Raw genomic sequence first — 20,784 nt, forward strand, 5'->3', positions numbered from 1 at the left:
AAAAAAAAAAAAAAAAAAAAAAAGAGTTTGTGTTTCTTTTACAGCAAATGGTATTGAGCAATTAAATGTCATATCAAATATTCTTTATATATTTAGATGGTGACTATTTGGAAAATAACATTCCACCAGAGGCTGAAGAACTATCTTTTGAAGTATCTTATTCAGAAATGATTACAGAGGCTCCAAAAAGACATAAACTTAAGAAGTCAGAAATTAAGAAAGAAGACTATGCTTTAACCGTGAGTAAAACCTTTCAAGATGGCTGGGCGCAGTGACTCAGCGATAATCCCAGCACTCTGGGAGGCTGGAGTAGGTGGAACGCTTGAGCTCACAAGTTCAAGACCCTCCTGAGCAAAAGTGAACCCCCCCCATCACTACTAAGAATACAAAAACTGAGGCAAGAGAATCACTTGAGCGCAAGTGGGAGGTTGTTGTGAGCTATGATGCCAAGGCACTCTATCCAGGGTGACAGTTTGAGACTCTTTATCTTAAAAAAAAACCTTTCAAGATTATTCCATTAACTTCCTGAGACTTCTTCATGATTTCCCTTTTCTATGTATTTCTGTGTGTGCTCAAAGGGGGCTGGAGAAGCTGGACACTACCATTTGGGCTGTTATTTGGAGTATCATTTGTTGTGCAGTGCATAGCCTGCCTGACTGTGCCTGACAGCCATGGTTAGGAAAAGTTGTGAGGGTGTGTGCTTGAAAACTGTCTTATAATAGGATTTCCACCTGGCTTGTGAGCTTTCTTGAGCTTTGCATGCTTACTTCATTTATAAGTCAATACAGACCCTAACTTTCTGCACTTGTGCCTCTATAAGCCACATATCAGAATAAGTATGGCAGAAAATCAGTCATAACAAGAAGTTAGAGCTCATAGGACAGATACTGAAAACTCACAAAACCTATTCAAGAATTGATACTATTATGCAATTGACAAAGGGAGCCCTCTATAACATTGGCCTCAAAGCCTCATTACATTTATTCAGGATATTACAATCCTGGAAGCCTCATGAAAAACAAGGTTACACTGATATTTCTGCCATTCAGTAAAGCATGTGTGAATAGTTTCTTCTGTGGAATCCCAAATACTCAGTGCTGAGGAGGGCCCCGGCAGTTTCAGAGCTAAAGGAATGAGTCATCTAGAAACAGACTCTTGGCATCAGGGGACCTAGACCTTTCCTGGGCAACCAGCCCTTGACAGAGGAGAGGAAGAGGACAGGGATGGAGTCTCTAAGATGCACCTGGGGTGGGCCTGACACTGGGAGGGGCTCTAATTATAGCTTGGGCTCTAGTGAATATTCACAGCTGAGCCCCAGAAAAGCTAAGTAACATTCCTTTGCAGATGGTAAGAGGCAGAAAGAGGATTAAGACCTAAGTGTGTCAAACTCCACAACCCTTCCTGGTCCCTAAGCAGTTTCCAGGTCAGAGGAAAAAGTGGTATTCTAAGGCAGAGAGGGAAGCCAGGAAGACTCTGGTTTCATGAGGAGCCCTCCTTGTCTCTAGAGAGAATCAACCAAGAACTGGTGCTGGCCCCCAGGTCTGCCTGCCAAAGCTGTCACCTTCTGAGGTCTGGCTTCCCCAGGATCGGGTCAGCCTCCTAGGAAGGCTATTCAGAGGACTCACCAGTAATTGCTCAACAAACGACTGCAGTTCTTGCTTATATTGTTATGTATTGTGGGGCTTTGGTGTTAGAAAGAAGGTAAAATACGTGTTTAATAACACAAGGTATTCCCCAAACTACATTCTACATTTTGTGGTTTTACTTTTAAATGCTTGGAGTTCCAAGGAATAATTGTTGGATGGATGAAATGAATGAATGCATGAGTAGATTGTTCAAAAGCTCCAAGGAAGCTCTAATTTAGGAAACCCTGTGGAGAATGTATAAGGAGAGCTTTGTAATGTAAATAGCTATGGGCTATTTCCTACTTCAGCATTTCTTTCAGCAAAGGTACTTGTGGATATTAGGTAAGAAAAATCTTTTGCTTTGCTGCTTAGATTCTTCCTGATATTTCTGGATTGTTGAAGGGTTTATTGTTATTGTTTGTATATTTTGTTTCTTAGTGTGGAAATGGAGAATGTAATGGTATCTTTGTCTTCAAAATCATAGAATTATTTGCAGAAATGTACACGATCTGAATTTGATCTGTAAGGTAGAATAACTGTCTCAGTAAGTGTGAGCAGTTAAATTGGGAGATTAGTAAAGTCTTCAGGTATGCAAAATGAAATAGATGAAGCCTGAATTAAAGATTGACCTTCAAAAACAAATAAACAAACAAACAGATGTGTCTAAAGCTGTCCTGAGATGTACCTAGAAATGTTGCCTGGTATGTTTGTGTCATGTGTGATGCAGATTAAGGGCCTCACTACGGGATCTGACAATTGAGTTTGTGAATTCATCCAACACTTCCCCTGGGAAGCTATGCACCAATGCTAGTGCTAGTCCACCCTTCAAAGCTCTTCTGGAACTCTTCTTCTGGAGTGACCATCAGAGCTGTCCTTGAATGACACACAAAACCCCCAACAACAATAATGAATGCCACTGAGCAAGACACCACCACAGGTCAACATGAACATAGCACTGAGACACTGATATATCAAGGTTATGACACCTTACCACACTGTTTGTATGGTGCTTCCAGTGTAAGTACACAGTGGCAATTTCGTGAACTTAATTGTCAGATCTCATACCAAGACAGCTCTGATGGCCTTTCCAGAAAAAAGAGTTCCAAAATTGCTTTGAGGGGTGGACCAGGTGCCAGCGTGAGTACATCACTTCCCAAGGGGAGTACTTCAAAGGTGACCATAATGTATTTAGCAGTGAGGTATGGAGCACTCATCCTTTCTAGGATGAGTTCATGCACTTAATTGCCAGGCTGCATATGTCCGTTCCATATGGTACTTGGCATGTAAGTTGTTTGACAATACAAGATGTTCCTTGCGACAAGGTAGTTTCCACAGTTGTGATGGTGGTGTTATTGTATACTTCAGACTGTTGTTTTGTTTCTGATTAGAACAGTACTGATCCACAAATGTTCTAAAAAACATTTGTAATATTTCTCTGATGCAATATGCTCCTTAGAGATTTTTCACAAATAGCATGTATTGCTATATAGATTTAGAACATTCAGATGGCATTTGAATAAAAGTATAACAATTTTCCTTTGCTGTAAAAAATAAATACCTTCATTTTGCATTTCAGAAACTCATTGTTCAGAAAACCAGATTTGGCTTAACCGAAGCAAGAGATCTGTCTGCTGAAGACATGAAGAAAATCCGCCACCTCTCTCTGATTGAACTGACTGCCTTCTTTGATGCCTTTGGAATTCAACTGAAAAGAAACAAAACAGAGAAAGTGAAAGGGCGAGGTAACTAAAGGGGCTGCTTGCTTCTTATCTTAACTCTTCCTGACACATTGGGATAAAGTTGTGATTTTCCGCTTCTTTTTTCTTTCCTACTGATGATTCTGCGATGAAGACAGTGGGATTTTTGGAGTTCCACTCATAGTCCTCCTGGAAAATGACCGCAGGAAAGACCCTGACATCAAAGTTCCCCTTGTGTTGCAAAAAGTGAGTAGATGGCTGAGAATGAGGGCTTCATAGGACTTGGTGCTTGTGATGGGAAACTTTGTAAGGCCATGAATGAATGAATTTCTTTTTGGATTTAAAGACACCAGAGCCCTATTAGGACTTTAGGGGTGAGTTCCAGCTTCATTCCCAGCGTCCCGTAATGGCCCACATGGAACCAGGCCAACCAGCCTTGAAGCCGCATTTAGAGCCTGTTTCATCATTTGTAACACATCAGAGGATGAACACAGATGCTCTGACCCATGGCGTCCTCCAGTTATTTTTTTTCTTAACACAGTAGAATCCCCCTAGCTGACCACCCTCCTACGTTGACCATCACCTTAAGTTGACCTGATTTTCATAAACCAGCCATGTGCCATGTACGTATCAGTACGGTAGACCTAGTTCCTTACGTTGAGCACCTCCATACCTTGACCACTTTGTCACAGTCCTTGGAGTGTTCAACTTGCAGAGGTTCTACTACTTTTTTTCAGATGTTATTTGTGTGTTTGTGTTATGTATTCAGTTATTCTGTGTGGATGAAGAACAGTACACATATACGGTCATCCCAGTATTTGCTGAGCTGTATCTTAGGCTAGTTTTTTAAAATGTGTATGTGTGTGACCACTTTATGAATTTTCCAAACAAAGATTAATAAAGTCTAAAAATCAGCTTGTTCCGGTGGTTTTTCAGGTGTGACTGAGCGGATTGAATACATTAGACAAACAGCAAAATGTTGCTGGAAGGGAGATTTGGAAATGTTATTACCTCGACTATGAAATGAGGATATCTCAGCAGCTCTCACTGAGTTGAATAACTGCTGAGTGGCTGATTTGCTTTTAAGTCATGTTTTTTTATAGCCAAGAATTTACACTGCTTTACCTACACGTGCACTTGTTGAACAGTGACATCCAGTGGCCCGATTAAAATTCCAAGCCTTTAACACAGATCTTAATGAATTTTAAAATGAGTTTTAAAGTTATATACGAGAATACTGACTAAGGAAAGATAGACTACTTTACTCACACAATTCTACATCTCTTCTTTTCTGGCTTTATTCTGTTAACCGGTGCGTCAAATTGAGCCACTCCTCAGATCAGATCGATTGATCGCCTGGCGAAGGGAGCCGGGAGAATGGCAGCCAGATAGCCAGAGGATGCCAGGGACGCTTCTGGGCAGGACCTTTTGTGGGGCACCTTCCCAGGCAGGGCACACTGATGCCATCCGTATAGTATCCCATCAGTCAGCAGCTTGAGGCGATTGGTGCCATCATCTCCCTTTTGCTGATGAGGCAGCTCAAGGACAGGAGGGCGAGATAACTTACCAGGAACACACACCAGGCAGAGGGGAGAGAGGGGACAGGGCACAGATCCAAGCCCAGAGTCCCCGGTGACTCTGACTTTCTTTCCTTCTTTAATTTAAAACCAAAATTATGCCCTTTGTCTTCTAAGTAAAGGACAGAGTTTGACAAAAATCTATAAAAAGTCAAAGACCGAAGATTCAATACATGAGTTTATGTTATATTGTAGGTGTAAAAACCCAGCACAGAACGTAAGGAAAAGAAGCAACTTAGTAACTGTTAGCTGAGCTCAGGAGTTCAAGACCAGCCTGGGCAAGAGTGAGACCCCATCTCTACTGAAAATGGGAGAACTAGTCGGGCATTGTGGTGGGGATGTCTGTAGTTCCAGCTACTCAGGAGGCTGAGGCAGGAGGATTACTTGAGCCCAAGAGTTTGGGGGCGCTGTGAGCTGAGATGATACCACATCACTCTACTCAGGGCAAGGGAGTGAGACTCTGTCTCAAAAAAAAAATAAAATAACGGTTAGCTGTTACTACTCTCAAAGCTAATGTTTCTCGTTTAACAGTTGGAGGCAGTCCCCTTCCATCCTACATCCATCTTTTCTTATGGACTCCCCTGTGTATATTCTTCTTAAATATCTATCTCTCCATACTTATGAGAACTACCTTAGTTCCAGGAACCATCATTCACTGAGTCCCCTTCTTACTGTGTGAACTTGGGGAAGTTATGTATCCTTTCCAGAGATGCATTTTAGCAGTTTTATTACAGTGCATCAAACTGTGTGCCTTAGTGTCCTCAGCAGTACAATGGGGATAATAGGTTACCGTCCTTGTACGATTATTGTGAAGTTTAAATGAGTTAATGCAGGTAAAGCACAAGGAATCAGATCTGACACACCACGAAGGCACAATCAATGGCAGTGTTTATTATTGGTGTTACATTTAACTCCCATCACCACCAGGAGAACTCACGAAAGCTATTAACCTTTACCATTTCTAAATTCCTCAGTCAGACTCTAGAATTCCTACAATCTCTTAGCCAGGGTGGTTGCAACCACCGACAGCAGATTCAGAATCTTTCTTACTGACCAGTCTGCAGAAAGAGATGTAGTAATCAGATCTTTTTTTTTTTTTTTTTTTTTTTTTTTGAGACAGAGCCTCAAGCTATCCCCCTGGGTAGAGTGCCGTGGCATTACAGCTCACAGCAACCTCCAACTCCTGGGCTCAAGCGAGTCTCCTGCCTCCGCCTCCCAAGTAGCTGGGACCACAGGCGCCCGCCACAACGCCCGGCTATTTTTTGGTTGCAGCCGTCATTGTTGTTTGGCGGGTCCAGGGCTGGGGATTCGAACCCGCCACCTTAGGTGTACGTGGCTGGCGCCTTAGCCGGTTGAGCTATAGGCGCCGAGCCGTAATCAGATCTTAATACTGTCAAGTGGCAGCATATTATGGTGGTTAAGAACACAACCTTGACAGCGTCAGTGCTGTGACTTTGGAGGTTGATCTGGGAAGGTTATATCACTGCCCCTGAGTCTCTATTTCCTCATTTCAAATTGGAGGACAATGTTGACCTCATAGGGCAGCTGGGCACACTTAACAAAGCATGCGAGGGCCAGGCACGTACACGCTTGGCGATGTATTGGTTGATGTCATCATTATTATTTCAGATGTTTGCCATCCTGTGGAGGTACTTACTTTGTAATATGTCATTGCTTTCTAGTTTTTTGAGAAAGTAGAGGAATCGGGTCTGGAATCTGAAGGAATTTTTCGGCTTTCAGGATGTACTGCCAAAGTCAAGGTACTGAATGTTTTCTCCCTTCCCAGTTAGAGTTCTAAGCTAGCCAGACCCAGGTCATATGAATGTCAGGTGGGTGGCTCTTTGCTTTTGTCTATTTGATACTATCACTACCTGATATTCCTTGGTACCTAGGATTAAATATTTGTTCCATGATCCAGGTTGTTTAAAATAAAACTGCAACAATAATAAACTAACAACAGTGAAACAACACATCAGTTCACCATCAAAAATTGCTACTTGCCTTTAGTTTGGAAAATGTGAGATGTCCCATCACTGGGGGCTTAAATACTTAAGTGTAACTCACTGAATCAATATTACATGTACATAGGCCCCTATATTTCCAGCATCAGTTGCTTTAAACTTAGAAGCACTCTTTGGCTCTCCTTACAGTGGAAGTTCTTACAGGAATTTGTAGTAGTGGCCACAACCACTAGAACACTCACGCAGCCGTTTTAAAATCCAGTTCCATTTATGGTGATGTTGGTGTCCACAGAAAACCACCTGTGCCGTGTAAATGCTTTCCCTTTGCTTTCTTACTTCTGTAAAGTGGCAAACCCTACAGTACAGCAAAGGAAAGAATCATAGAAAAGGAAGGCTTTGCTCCTAAGCTTCCAGTGAAATATCCCACTGTGTGTATTGGCGGCGTACACATGGCAGGTTCACTCCTGCTATAGAATCACTCCTTGGCCTGTGGACATTTAATCTGATCAGTTTTAAATGATGAATCCTTGAGAAAAAAGTCTCCAGGTGAGAGGTAAGGGGAAAATGAATTTGGTAGTGTTTAGAACTACAAAACGGAAATGCATAGAGGCAGAAAAGCATCTCTTCATTAATTGCTTTGGTACATGTTTTGGGAAATTCTCTTTGTCTAAGAGTTTGGGGGTTTTAGATAGGAGTGTGACGAGTTCTGCTAAGTGGAAAGTGAGAATGAATAGGCTGTGTCTGCTGGATCTTCCAGAGAGCAGATGCTGAGAAAGATGAGGAGCAGAAAGGGTTACGGGACAGTGCTTCTGAAATACAAATACTCCCCGCGGGCAGTGGGGTCAGCAGGGTGAGACAGGACAAGGGACAAGTCTGACAGGTCCTGGCGCAGGGGACCCAGGCCCCGGCACCGAGGCCATACTCAGCGCTCCACGGCCCAGGCCCCGGCACCGCGGCCACACTCAGCGCTCCACAGCCCAGGCCTGGGACCATGCCGCGCTCAGCGCTCCACGGTCCGGGCCCCAGCACCACGCCGCACTTGGCACTCCATGGCCCAGACCTGGGACCACGGCCACACTCAGCGCTCCACTGCCACTGCCTGCCAAGAGCAAGGCTAAGGCAGATCCGGAGGTGGCGAACAGCTGGAGAATCAGCCACCTGGGCTTTTTTCAGCTGAATACCAATCCTCTTTTGAGGGAAGATCAGAGATGTCCCCAGGGGCATCAGGGATTAGGGCATATGGGAGAGTTAGACTTACCAGAGAATGGAGTTGGCTAAATCCTGGCACAAGTTCATCTGGAAGGCAGGCAAATTTCTAATGGCTCTAAATTTTCAAATTGAATCAGCTTTTTGTCTTGGTCTCTCATATGTTTGATTCTTACATATACTTTTGAATAAATGTATACTAAATCTGAGAATGAAAGCCTTCACTTATTTTGGTTAAATCTTTGGTTATATCAGTAGAGTTGAGAACTAAAGTGAAAACAGAGAAGTGAATTTCCTACTCAGATTCTATCTCTTGAAACCTGCCTCCATAATTGGAAAGCCGTATCTGAACATATCCTTACTGGTTCCTGTGTGGGTGTGAGGATATACACGGAAAGTATAATGCATCTGACTTAAAACCACTTTTCCTAAATCATCATTGAACATTTCTTGAGGGCATGACGTTTAATGTCATAGCAAAAGTTTCTTTTCTTTAGCTCATTTTTGGCTAGAAATTCCTTCAAAATGTCCTTATAGGCACGTGCATTCCTGAACCACATTTAGGTCAAAGTCTCTGCATCCCCTAATCAGTTGTATGTAGTTTCAGCCGATTTATTTCATTGCTTATTAGTCTGGAAAATGTAATCCAGATGTTTTCATGGTTTGAGCTCCAAGAAAGCTCATGTGAAAGAAAGCTGGGCCAGTGGAGAGAAACGGGGAAATATGCAATTAGAAAGGCCTGGAACGTGAGGTGAGGTGTTAGAGGCACCTCCTTTCTGTCTCTCCTTTATTCAAACTTTAAACCATCCTTTCTTTTTTTTTTTTTTTTTTGTAATTCATCTGCTAGACTACTAAAAATTCTGTTATAATTATCCTCAAATTGTGCCAGTTGATGACACCAAGGCTGTGGCTCCGCCGTTATGACAATTGGAGCAGCCCGGCCTGGCTGTGTGCTTTCAGCGCTCGGTAGGACGGCCCGTGAAGAGGCTGCTAGTTTAGCCGAGCAGGGTCACGCACCTACAGAGCCAAGTCCCGCATCTGCTGCCTCAGCTCATTTGGAACCAATTTAATGCTTTAATGTTTCCAATGATTTTCTTTTCAAAAATGACAGAAATTCAAGCCAAACACTAGGGAATCCATTTTATGGAAGGAGGCCGACTGACGTGCAGGGTTTCTCTTCTCTCTGGTTTCAGTCATTCTCAGGCTGTTCTGTTCTGTAATCACATGACGTGCTTGTTGGTTTCCCTCCCTGAGCCCAGGGCAAGCTGCTGGTTTGCATGTGTATAAAGCCATCTGGAAACTGAAGGAGCTTTAATGACATGAGTCCCTGACCCTGGCTTAGTGTTCGCATTAACAGTAGACAGAAAAACATAACTTTCTTAACCTCTAAGTGCTCCTGGTCTTTGGCAAGGTAAGGGCACACCTGGTTACATGGGTTTGCGTTTAGAACTACCGATGAAACGTCAGCTCACCTCAAACTCAAAAGAAGACCATCTTTCTTTGAGTGTTATTCTATACCAGCCATCTGGATGAGATGATGTGGTGTCATTACCCAAATCATCATACCACGTGTGCACGGGGTCCCCATAGTAATGGCACTGTGGGCTGGAACAGACCCAGAGGAGGGAGAGCACAGGCATTTGTTGAGTGTGGACTGTGTGGCCAGCCCTGCTCTGGGAGCTTTACATGGTGTTACTGATTGACTCTCAGGAAGGGTCGTTTCCATATCCCCCATTGTACACTGAGAAGGTTGAGGCACACACATGCCACTAGTCAAGTGTAGCTTGGGGACAAAAGCCTAAGGCATCCAGTTGTGGTGCCTGCCCTTGGCCCTGGCACCATGTTGTCCATGAGGTCTGTGCTCCTGATACCCGTCAGTGCCCTGTTAGGAGCCGGGCGGCACAGCAGGAGGTGAGTCTGGGATGAGTGAGTGAAGCTTCGTCTGTATTTACAGCCGTGCCCGGGGCTCTTATCACTGGTCAGCTCCCATCAGTTAGGCTGCAGCGTTCAATTCTCATTCGAGGGACCTGGGTTATGTGCTCCTTCGAGAATCTGACATCTACCCCCCATCCTTGGAAAAACTGGTCCCTGGTGCCAAAAATGGTTGGGGACCGCTGCCTTAGGTGACTGGAGACCGTTCACAGGTTAGAAAGACAGTCACATTCATGATTCAGATGAGTTCCTTTGGTGGAGTTCTGTGGGAATGAATTTGAATTCTTCCCTTGTCTGTGTTTCGTGTCCATTTAGAAAATGGTTTCCCCTTTGCTTTGCCACGGTGGCACCGGGCAATGGGTAGAAAATGTTCAGGGCTCCTCCTGTGTTCCCTGATAACAGGGCCTCCTTGGTCAATGCAAATGGGGACTCACCCTGGAGTCTCTCTCCCCCGTCTCCTGTTCCGTCCATTGCTGATTCGTGAGCATTTTCCTCCTCACGTTCCTTACACACCTCCTCCTCTTCTTTCTTTCCTCCAGCTGCTCATCCAGCGCCCTCCCAGGTTAGCTATCACCAGAGACAGTGCCTCTTACCTGCCGCCGCCCAGCCGGGCTGAGCACTTACACACCCCCAAATCACTTTTCCATCTGGCTGTCAGGAAAGATAGGTCTGTCCTTGCAGTCCCCGTGCTTGGAGATGTTCCAGGTTGCCTCGCTGCCTGCAGGGTGAAGTGTGGTCCTCGAGGCCGGTAGGGCTGCCCGCAGGCTTCCTCCTCGCCCTGTGATCCAGCAGGGCTATCAGCAGACTGCTGATCGCCGGCCATGGGAGCAGTGTCTTCCCTCCAGGATGCCCTTCTTTCTCCCCTTTCCTGGAATGCTCCTCCACAGTCCTCAAGACCTGGCCCATGCAGGGCTCAGCGCCCCTTTTCATGGCTTCACAGTGCCTGGCCTCATGGCCTTTGCTCCCTGAATTAGTCTTGTCTGGTCATTAAATTGTCCCATCCACTAGACTGCTGGACGCCTCCAGGCCGGGGAGGGATCTCAGGCACTGCCTCTTTGCCCAGCCCAGTCTGGTGCTCTCTCTTTTATTCTAGGAAGAACTTCATTTATACGCTTAAGGCTTCAGAAAGTGTTTATCAGCCAAGGATTGCTGGGTTAGCGGCAGTGTTCCTGTGACATTGACAGCTTTTCCAGTTAATAAGGAAATCTCCTTTGATGTCATCCAGAGGGGCCAGAGTGTGGATCAGAGTCACATGCGTCTCTGCCCGGGCCCTGCATCTCACAAGCTCTGCAGGCCACGAGAGCATTTGTGTTTGGCGGGTTAATGAGCTGACCCTCATTAGGAAAAGGTCAAATGTACTGACTCTGGCTGTGCGGGCTTAAGGCCAGAAGAATTAGGCTTCTCATGAGAGTGAATCCGAGCCCTTTAAAGAATCTGAGGGTCTTCAGAGTTACCTTCCTCAGTATCCTTTGTGGGGCATGCGGTGCCAGTCTGGGGACTGCCTGTAACTGCCTGGTATTATAGGTAAACTTTGTAGTTCAAAGGAGCAGCAGAAAATGACTTTGACTTCGAAAAAGAAACGGAATGTGGGTGGCATTGATAATCAGATGAATTAATAATGTAAGATTTGTAAGCCAACTAGAACTTACTGAGGCTTAGTGATTTTTTGTAAGTATTTGCTCAGTGTTCCAAACCTTACGGAGGCCCGGGCAGGCGTGCAGACATGTGGGAGACATGTGTGTCCTGGAATCAAACCTGGTTGTAACCGTTCCAGAAACATGTCGTTGGGCTGCGTGTTGCAGCGAGGTCAGTTACTTGAGTGGGATTATTTCTCATTCTGGATGTGAATAGCTGAGAGGCAAGCCTTCTTGATCTACTTTATAAATAGAAGAGAGGACAGCAGAAGGGATTATGAAAAAGAGGGGGAATTGGAGGCTTTGTCGAAAGCTAGCAGCGCATGTATCATGTGGGAATGTTGGGATTTTGCCAAAACCACAGAAAGGAAACTATGATCTGAGCAGAGAACTTTTATATTTGTGTAGAATTAGAAAATTATTTCAAGATTAACGTTACTCTAAAAATATTTCGGAAAATAACTTTAAAAAATTCGTTTGCAAATAGCTATTTCAATCCCCCGAATCATGTTGGGAAAAAAAAAAATTCTCAGAAGCTACTGCCTTAGTCTGTTTGCAAAAATAGTTTGTGTGATGCTATTTTCAAAGGGGAAGAAGGGCTAAGGTGGCAGAAACTCCCTGCGTATTAACTGTTGTCCTTGATTTGCAGCAATATCGTGAAGAGCTGGATGCCAAGTTTAATGCTGATAAATTTAAATGGGACAAAATGTGCCACAGAGAAGCTGCGGTAATGTTGAAAGCGTTTTTCAGAGAACTGCCCACATCTCTCTTCCCCGTGGAATACATACCTGCCTTCATCGCTCTGATGGAAAGTAAGTGGAAGGAGCTGAAAGTGGACGGACTAAGATCTAAGTGACAGCAGAGCAGGGGTGTGATTGAGTGTGATCACATAGAGATCTGCGGTTTCCTGACAATGGCTGGTGAAATATTCAGTTTGATGATAAACAGTCACCTATTTACATGCTTCTATATTTAAGTCTGGGAGACATGATGTAGGTGGTTTTATAATCATTAGAAGGCGGAGGGATTTACAGAAAGACCAGGCTCTTGAGATTTGAATTCCTGCACGACCATCTGTTAGCCATGCAATCAAACTTTCTGAGCTTCAATTGCTGCATCTGTAAATTACAGAAAATAATTACTTGTCAGGGTTGCTGTGGGTATTGAATAAAGTCATCTAGAAGAGAGCCTGGTGTGTAATCGTCCATCAAAAAATACGAGGTCTCTCTCTCCCTTCCTTAAATCTGAGCCCCTGGGTCTGATGATGCAGCGTGGAATAAATGCTACACAGAAGAGTCTTTGTCCCTGAAAATAACAATATCATATGGTTTCTGAAATTATGTAGGTTTTAAGTGAAGTGCTGGGTAAAAGCATAGAGACTTTAAAGCATGTGTTGTATTTGGCAGTCAAGGACTATTTTGGTGTGGTTTGAGCAAAAGGGTTGAATATTGTAGAGGATATGGCAAGAGAAAAATGCAGAGAAGTAGAGGGAGGCTAGATAGCAGGGGTCTTAACTACTAACCTAGGAAGTTCAGGGGTCACAGACCTAAGCATGTTAAGTAAATGGTGATTCTACATGGAGAGGAAAGGGCTATAGCCAAACTGAGAGGACGTGTCTCTGCCCAGCTCTAGATAATGGTGGCCATGTAGGACTGAGAACTAAGTCCTGGCATTAATGGACTCTTTGAAATAATTTTTTTTGATTTGTCTATTTTTTTTTTTTGATTTGTCTATTTTTTAAAGAAGCAAAGTCTCACTGTGCCCAGGCTGGAGTACAGTAGCTATTCCTAGGCACCATCACATTGCAACACAACCTCAAAATCCTGGGCTGGAGGGATCCTCCTGCCTCAGCCTCCTGAGGATGGTGGATCTGCAGGCGTGTGCAACTGTGCCCGTCTACTGGAAAATGTCAGCCACAGATTTAAATTTTAAAGTGCTGTGTGAGCTTACCAAGTGCTGTCTGTACCTGCCAGCTGACAGCCTGCTGCAGGTTGGCGAGAAGTATAAACTCATTAAAACCAAAATGGAAGACCATAGGAGGGCCTCAGTTGAAGGACAAAATCTACCCTAAAAATTAGTGGGTTCTAAAGTTGTGAAGTTTTTAAGCAAATCAGATTCATAAAATAATGTTTTATATCTTCAAAGAAGAGAATATGGTGGCAAGGCAGTCATTTTCTAAGCTTTAATTCTCCCGCTGCTGTGACCAGCGTCTCCTTTCTTTGTAAGATCGAGTGTTTTCATTTTAGGAGGAAAACTTACTGAGAAAAAGAGAAGAGCTACAAATTCCCTTCATTCATTTCTTATGATACTGTGTTAATATTTTTTTTTCAGTTCTAGAATTTCCAGTTAGTGCTTTTAAAATATTTTTTTTTCCTACTAATAGTCCTTCTATTAGTAGGATTTTCCTTCCCATCACTGAGCATAGTCATAATAGATGCTTCAGAGTCCTTATCAGCGAGTTCCAACCTCTGGGTCATCTCAGGTTTTCTCCGTCTTCTTTGAGAATGGGTTACACTTTTCTGTTACTTTATATGTCAAGTAAATTTCAAGTCTATTTTGAACATTATGGATATTATGTTGAAGACTCTGGATTCTGTAATATTTCTCCATAGAGTGTTGTTTGGTTTCTTTTATTGTGGTTGCTGTTCTAAGCAGGCAGTTTGCTTGGCTGGACTCAAATTGCCAGTGGTCTTTTGGACAGCAGTTCAACTCTCAGCTCAGTTATTAAATCCTTTGCTGTGTTGCCCCCATGTGCATGGTCTGTGGGTTACACAAAGGTTTGGGTGGAGTTTATACCAGAATTAAGGCCTTCTGTCTCTGGATCTCTCCTTTCTGGAGTTCTCCCCATAACTTTCAATGGGCTGTGGTTACCATGAACCTTCTCTTCTGGTTGTTCAGACCAGAAAGACTGGGGTTTTCTTTTGTGAGTTTAACTGCCCTATGCAGCTCTGTGTCCTGACCTCTGAGTGAAAACCAGAAAGCCGGGACACTCCCAGTGCCATGTCCTAGTTTCACATGTCCAGTCCTTTACTAAACATGCCTGCTTTTGCTCACTTTCCACAGCCGCAGGGAGTTGTGTTCTGTGCTTTGTCTGGAAACTGTTGTCATCTTCAGCGTGGTTGATCTGGGAGGCGCTTACTCAGCAATACCAGAAACAGAATTCCATTTTTTTTTGAAGTGAAAAAAAACTCCACAGGATTTTCTGTGAAGTTTGCTGTCTGGAGAATACGCCACAGAATTATTAATTTCAATTGATCTGTGATTTATATGCTGAACAGTCTGTCAGAATGAACTGCCACAGAGGTGTTTCCGGTTTTGTTCCACTGGTATTAGGAATTACACAAGGATTAAACCTCCATTGCCAGGCCTGTTCAGAGAGGACAGCTATGGGAATACTAGTTTCCTTACCATCCCTGATGCCTACCTGACTGTGGTTAGGACCCTTCAGTGAAAGGAGAGGATGTGAAGAATACCCAGAAAGGGTTCACAAGGAGTCCTTGTTTCTTTGCATGACTTTGAAAGTGAAAAAGTACTATATTGCAGGTGATTGATTTGATACCAGCCAACTCTGCAGGAAGCCCAAGGTTCTGGCCTGCTACCAGTAGGAAATAATTGCCTTTTTGCCACCTAAAGTAAGCTCTAGTTGTAACGAGATTTTCTGAAGGGAGAAATTGTGAACACATGTACTTGTGTGTTTAAGCTGCCTCCCTTCATAGTCTTAAAATGGAGCTCGGAGAACGTACCATCTTTCCCACTAGTATAATTACCTTCCCTTTCAACCTTGGTCTAACAAATTGTCCATAAAAGTAAAGGACTAATAATGGTTATAATCAAGCCTTAGATACTTTCACAAAAAGCTTAATGACTTTCTGGGAAAATAATGACTGCAAAAATAAAGAATACGCTCAACTAGGATGCAGAAAATGAATTAACTACAAAAGGATTAACCACAAACAGCATAGGGCCAGTTTTCTGAGTGCAATGGAAATGGATTATTTGCCAAATTAGATCTTTCGTTGTAGGGAGCTTCATAATTCTCTGAAGTTGATGAAAATACAGAGGTACCAAACCTACATCTACATCTCTCGGTTTTTCTTCCAGAGGTTTTTTTGGATTGCACTGGAAGATCAGAGACAGCCCTCAGCCTGCAGTTTACAGATAAAACATTGTTCATCTACTCCTCAGTACTCTGCACGGAGACATGCTCTTAATAGGTCCTGTTATTCAGGCAAGCTCATGTCTCTGTGGATTAGCCATTTTCAGTAAACCTAGGACCTGTGCCATTTTTGTTTACAGATTGGACACATAAGTATCTAAAATCCACATGTGGATTTTGGTGTAGCAATACGATCCCCTCCTGTAAATGCTCCTCCCACTGTTGCTTCATTGCATGGTTGTATACACTTGGCATCTACCCCCAACTCTGGTGCACACAACCTCCCTGACCTGGCAGCCTGTCACAGGAGTGTTGTCACTACTTTCAAGCTGTTAGAACAACATTGCGGGTGGCTACCTGACTGCCTTGCAGTCATTGAATGTAAATAGATTTTCCATCAACTTGAGAACTCCCCAGGGATTCCAGAACATTCCACTTTCCTCTAGGAATTCCCGGCCAAGAAACCATTTTAAGGAGAACACAGAAACAAAGGAAAGTCTGGATTCTCTGGTGAATCCTAAGTTTCCAGCACAGCTGATTGTGGATCTTCGGGCTGTGCCCTGAAGCCCTCAGAATAACTGCCAGCCCTCTGGCGCCATCTTGTGTCATCCTTAAGGAATGAAATAGTTAACAGTCTCCCAAAGACAAACTAGTCCCCTTCCCTAAATGCCCACAGAAGACCTAGAATAAAACAAGAGCCAACACAGAAAGACCAGGATGTATGGGTACTGCCTTAAACCATCTACATATATTTGTTCGTTTTGTCTATACAACACTCCTGCGAGGCTTGTCTGATGACCATTCCCACTTTACAGATAATAAAGTAGAGGCCACAGGGTTTAATTAATCTGCCTAAGGTTGCACAGTGAATAACTAGTGAATGCAGGATTTGAACCTGGTCTAGAATCCATGCTCCAACAATTATACTTTGCTGCCTCGTTATTCAGAAACAAAAGCTTATTTTCTCTTGAGTTGAACTTAGGTTTTCTCTTCTCTTAATAGTATAAAAGTAAGGCAGGATTTGTGAAACTGTTTCAGAAAGGGAGATGCGATACAAATTCAGAATTTGTTGGAGCATCTCGCTGGCCACCTGCCTTGACAGTGGCACTGTGGGATGTGAGGGGGGAGCTGATAGACGGAGGCTCCTGTCCAAGTGAACAAATTGACATTGTTGGGCACAGAACCCGAGTCCTTACCACTGAAAGCTGTCAGGAGCCCTCCTGTGCTACCAGATGCCAGCAAGGAGTGCTGTCAGAAAGCATCAGTGTTATTGAAAATGTATGATTATTTCTGTTTTCCTGTTAGGAGGGCCTCACGTCAAAGTGCAGTTTCAAGCCTTGCACCTCATGGTCATGGCGCTGCCTGATGCCAACAGGGACACCGCCCAGGTACGTCCTGCCGCCCCCACGCTCTGTCACTGGCTCTTACTGCTCAGAGGAGATGGTCACCTGGAGAAACAGAAACAGAGACGGCTGCTCACTGAGCCCCCTGTGCGGGCTGCAGACGCACTGAATGGCAAGCCCCCCACCAGTCCCCTAGACAAGAAGGAGTGGAGATCCTGGACTCTTCTTCAAACATTTACGTTTTGTGTGTTCCTTTCATTCAGGAAATACTAAGTGTCTGCCCTGTGCTGGGCACTGGGTGAGGTGTTAGCAGGAGGAGAGGCCTGAACCCTGTCGGAAGGAAAGGGGGGTGACCTTTGTAACCTGGAAAACAAAACACTCTGTGACTGTTGGTCCTCAGCTGCTTGCTTCAGTCTGGTGTAGGAAGGTGACAGAAGAAGTCTGATGAGTCCATTGACTCGTATAAAGGAAATTTCTAAAATGTTCGTGTTTTAAAATTTATGAAGATAATTTAAATAATTCTAGAATTTCAGAATTTTAGCAATCACCTGATAGAATCTGATCATTTTACAGATTGGAAAAATAAAGCTCAGACGAGTGGTTTCTCCACTATAATATATAACAGAACATTTCATAGAATCATGTTCCACAGTTCTTCATCCCAGATAGCCCTTTGGTTATTTTCAATTCATATCTTTGCTGTATCAAAGTTTCTCTTGCTATTTGGATAATGATTATATATGGAATAGGAAATTTGTTCTAAGTATAGCAGGTATTTGGAGTCTTTGAAATGAAATTGAGATAAGGCTGAGTTGGAAAGAGCCTATAATTTGGAGGTTGGTAAACAAGGCTGAAAGCAAAGATGGTTCGTAGTGCCGCCTCTCATCAGACGGGTCAGTGTGGGGAGGCTCTTTCCTCCTGCACAGTGAGAAGACCTACGTCAGTTATAATAGATGTCAATTATATTCTGTCCTCCATGCAAAGATGAGGATTAGCCATGGCATCAGAATGTCTGATGTAATTCAGTAGTTTTCCAAAAGCCAGAAATTTATTGGCTTTGTCTAAATAATATTCTTTTGTCAAAAAAAAAAAAACTGTCTGGTATCAAATAACTGAGTCAGAAATGTTGTCTACCCTGCCATACAACTGAGAATACAGAAATTATCAAATAATTGAATATACATTTTTTGATATCAAATAAAATTTTATATTGTAATTGTATCCCACCCTAAGAGGTGTGCCATACACCATGACTCCCCCTCTCTCTCCCCCAATACATTTCTAATCTTTTTCCATTCTATGTTAGGACTGGACTTAAAATTGAAGCTGGCATAGAGTAGAGGTCAAGAACTCTAGCTCAAGAGTTGGTCTCCTTGTTCAGAATCAGGCCCTGCCACTTAATTAATTGGTATTGGTCAAAATAACTCAGTCCCTCTCTACCTCAGTTTCCTTATCTGTAAAATAACAATAACAGCACCCACCACAGAGGGTTTGGCAGGATAATGAGTGAATGTATGTGTGGTGGAAAGTACTAAGAATAATGCCTGACTCATAATAAACCCTCCCATAAATATTAACTGTTATTGTTCTGTGCTATACATTTTCTCATTACAGATACTATATAGTAGAGTTTAAACTTGGAAAACTAAAGAGTGCTTTCTTTGAGATTTCAGTCCCCTTGGTTAATTTCAGAAGATTTAGATAAGTATCTTACTATCATGACTCAGCAAACTTTTATTAAAGTTTCTCAAATCCGGTTTTCTTTCTTACTTCTTCTTCTTCTTCTTTTTTTAATGCTTAGAAAAGCTGCATACAAACATTTGCCTTTGGCCGGCTAAAGATTTCAAAATTGAAAAGCAGTAGAAAAATAACACTCAAAAAGTAAATTTTTTTATATTTCAATTGAGTTTACGTTTGGGCTGAGGAGTGAAGAGATACTCATATTATTTAAATGGGTTTTCCTTTCCCTTGGAGACAGTAAATAGTTTTCAACAGTAATGCTTTAAGTTAGGGGTGTTTTTCATAATTACTTTTATTTCTTCACAGTGAAACCTCCTTTAGTGTTTATTGAGCGGCAGTGTTCTCTCTTCCTGGTTTATATTTCATATTTGTCAAACTTGTTTAGGATAAAGAAAATAAGAAAATGAAAACTATTATATATAAAGGCTCTAATGGAATAAAAAATAAATAAAAGTGAAGCTATTACTTTTACGAAGCAGACAGTTAATAAACTGCTCATATTTCTTCTTACCACTTTTAAGCAATTAGAGGAGAAATATGGCGCGTAACCATCCTGTCCTTCGGACAGATCTCCAGGGGCACAGGGACTGAGTATAAAGTGACGATAGTGGTCAGTGGTACTTTCTGATGACTCACGAGCGTGTGACGCACTGCTGTTTTCTGTTAGGCCCTCATGACATTCTTCACTAAAGTGATTGCCAACGAATCCAAAAACCGAATGAGTGTGTGGAACATTTCCACGGTGATGGCACCAAACCTCTTCTTCAGCAGAAGCAAACATTCCGATTACGAAGAATTACTGTTAGCCAACACTGCGGCCCACATCATCCGCCTAATGCTTAAGTACCAGAAAATTCTATGGAAGGTGAGTGACAGTGTGATGACCGTCAGGCTCTCCTGGGACGCCCACAGGCCCGGGGACCAGGAGGACTCCAGGCACAAGCAGCTCCCTTAGCACTGGGAGGAGATGTGGGAAGACAATCCCAGGGCGCTGCTGTGTCCTTGCCGGTTCTGGAAGGGTCACTCTCTGCCACGTTCTCCCTCTCAAACGGAATTTATTCCTCTTAGTTTTTTCTAAACTTCACAAGGGCCATGCCGCCATCCTGGCTCCAGGATACTGAGCGGCGGGAAGGCGCCGTCCTAACCGAGGACAGAACCTGCCAGGGAGTTTCCCTCTAGTCAGAGCTCTTTGTCTTCCCTAGGTTCCGTCTTTCCTGATCACTCAAGTGAGAAGGATGAACGAAGCCACCATGTTGTTAAAGAAACAGCTGCCAAGTGTCCGGAAGCTGCTCAGGAGGAAGACCATAGAACGCGAGGTGAGGACAGCCAGGGCACCAGGACCCTCCCTGCCCAGATGGCCACTTCTCAGAGGGAGACACAAAGAGTTTGGAATTTAGAACCAAAATGTTTATATAATACGAAGTGTCAGGCAGTCTTGTGACTTGAAACAGTGTGGAAAGTGGGTCTGTAACAGAGTACCGGGCTCCTTCCGTATGTCGTTGAGTTATGTGCTTTTGGGTTAAAGTTCTTGAAATGTCACCATCATGAAGATTGTTTGAGAGTCTGTTGAGTCCTCACCTGAAGGCCTCACAAAAGCTGGACAGGCTGGTACCCAGGATGTCTGGTACGTAAGGAGGATTAATGGAATAGCTAATCCTCAGGTGGTTTAGTGTAAATTCATCACACGCCAAAGAATTTGGAATTTTATTGTGTTATTTGTGTGGAGATACATAATGGAAACGGATTTTAGAATTGTCTTTATTGCTTTTATTTAACTTGAAGATGGCCACAAATGCCAGGCCTTGCATTAAAACTGGAGCAGGACACAGAGATACCCGGGATTCACTTTGTTCTTCACTTTTCTTTCTTTTTTTTTTCTTTTTCCTCCTCCTTTTTTTTTTTTTTTTTTGAGA

At 43.3% G+C, this 20,784-nt stretch overlaps 1 protein-coding gene across 1 annotated transcript in view; it reads left to right on the top strand.

Annotated features, from left to right (window-relative positions):
- Positions 1-20,784, top strand: part of ARHGAP28 (Rho GTPase activating protein 28) — a 70,687-nt gene that overhangs the window by 35,696 nt on the left and 14,207 nt on the right. The window contains exons 6-13 of the mRNA XM_023514422.1: positions 97-239; positions 3,202-3,367; positions 3,477-3,568; positions 6,582-6,659; positions 12,282-12,444; positions 17,094-17,176; positions 19,539-19,736; positions 20,074-20,187. Of these exons, the coding sequence (XP_023370190.1) occupies positions 97-239; positions 3,202-3,367; positions 3,477-3,568; positions 6,582-6,659; positions 12,282-12,444; positions 17,094-17,176; positions 19,539-19,736; positions 20,074-20,187 (1,037 nt within the window). The remainder of the gene's footprint in view (positions 1-96; positions 240-3,201; positions 3,368-3,476; positions 3,569-6,581; positions 6,660-12,281; positions 12,445-17,093; positions 17,177-19,538; positions 19,737-20,073; positions 20,188-20,784) is intronic.

This window comes from Otolemur garnettii, unplaced genomic scaffold (genome assembly GCF_000181295.1).
Source record: "Otolemur garnettii isolate 467f Iridium unplaced genomic scaffold, OtoGar3 scaffold00053, whole genome shotgun sequence".
Taxonomy (NCBI): Eukaryota; Metazoa; Chordata; class Mammalia; order Primates; family Galagidae; genus Otolemur; species Otolemur garnettii.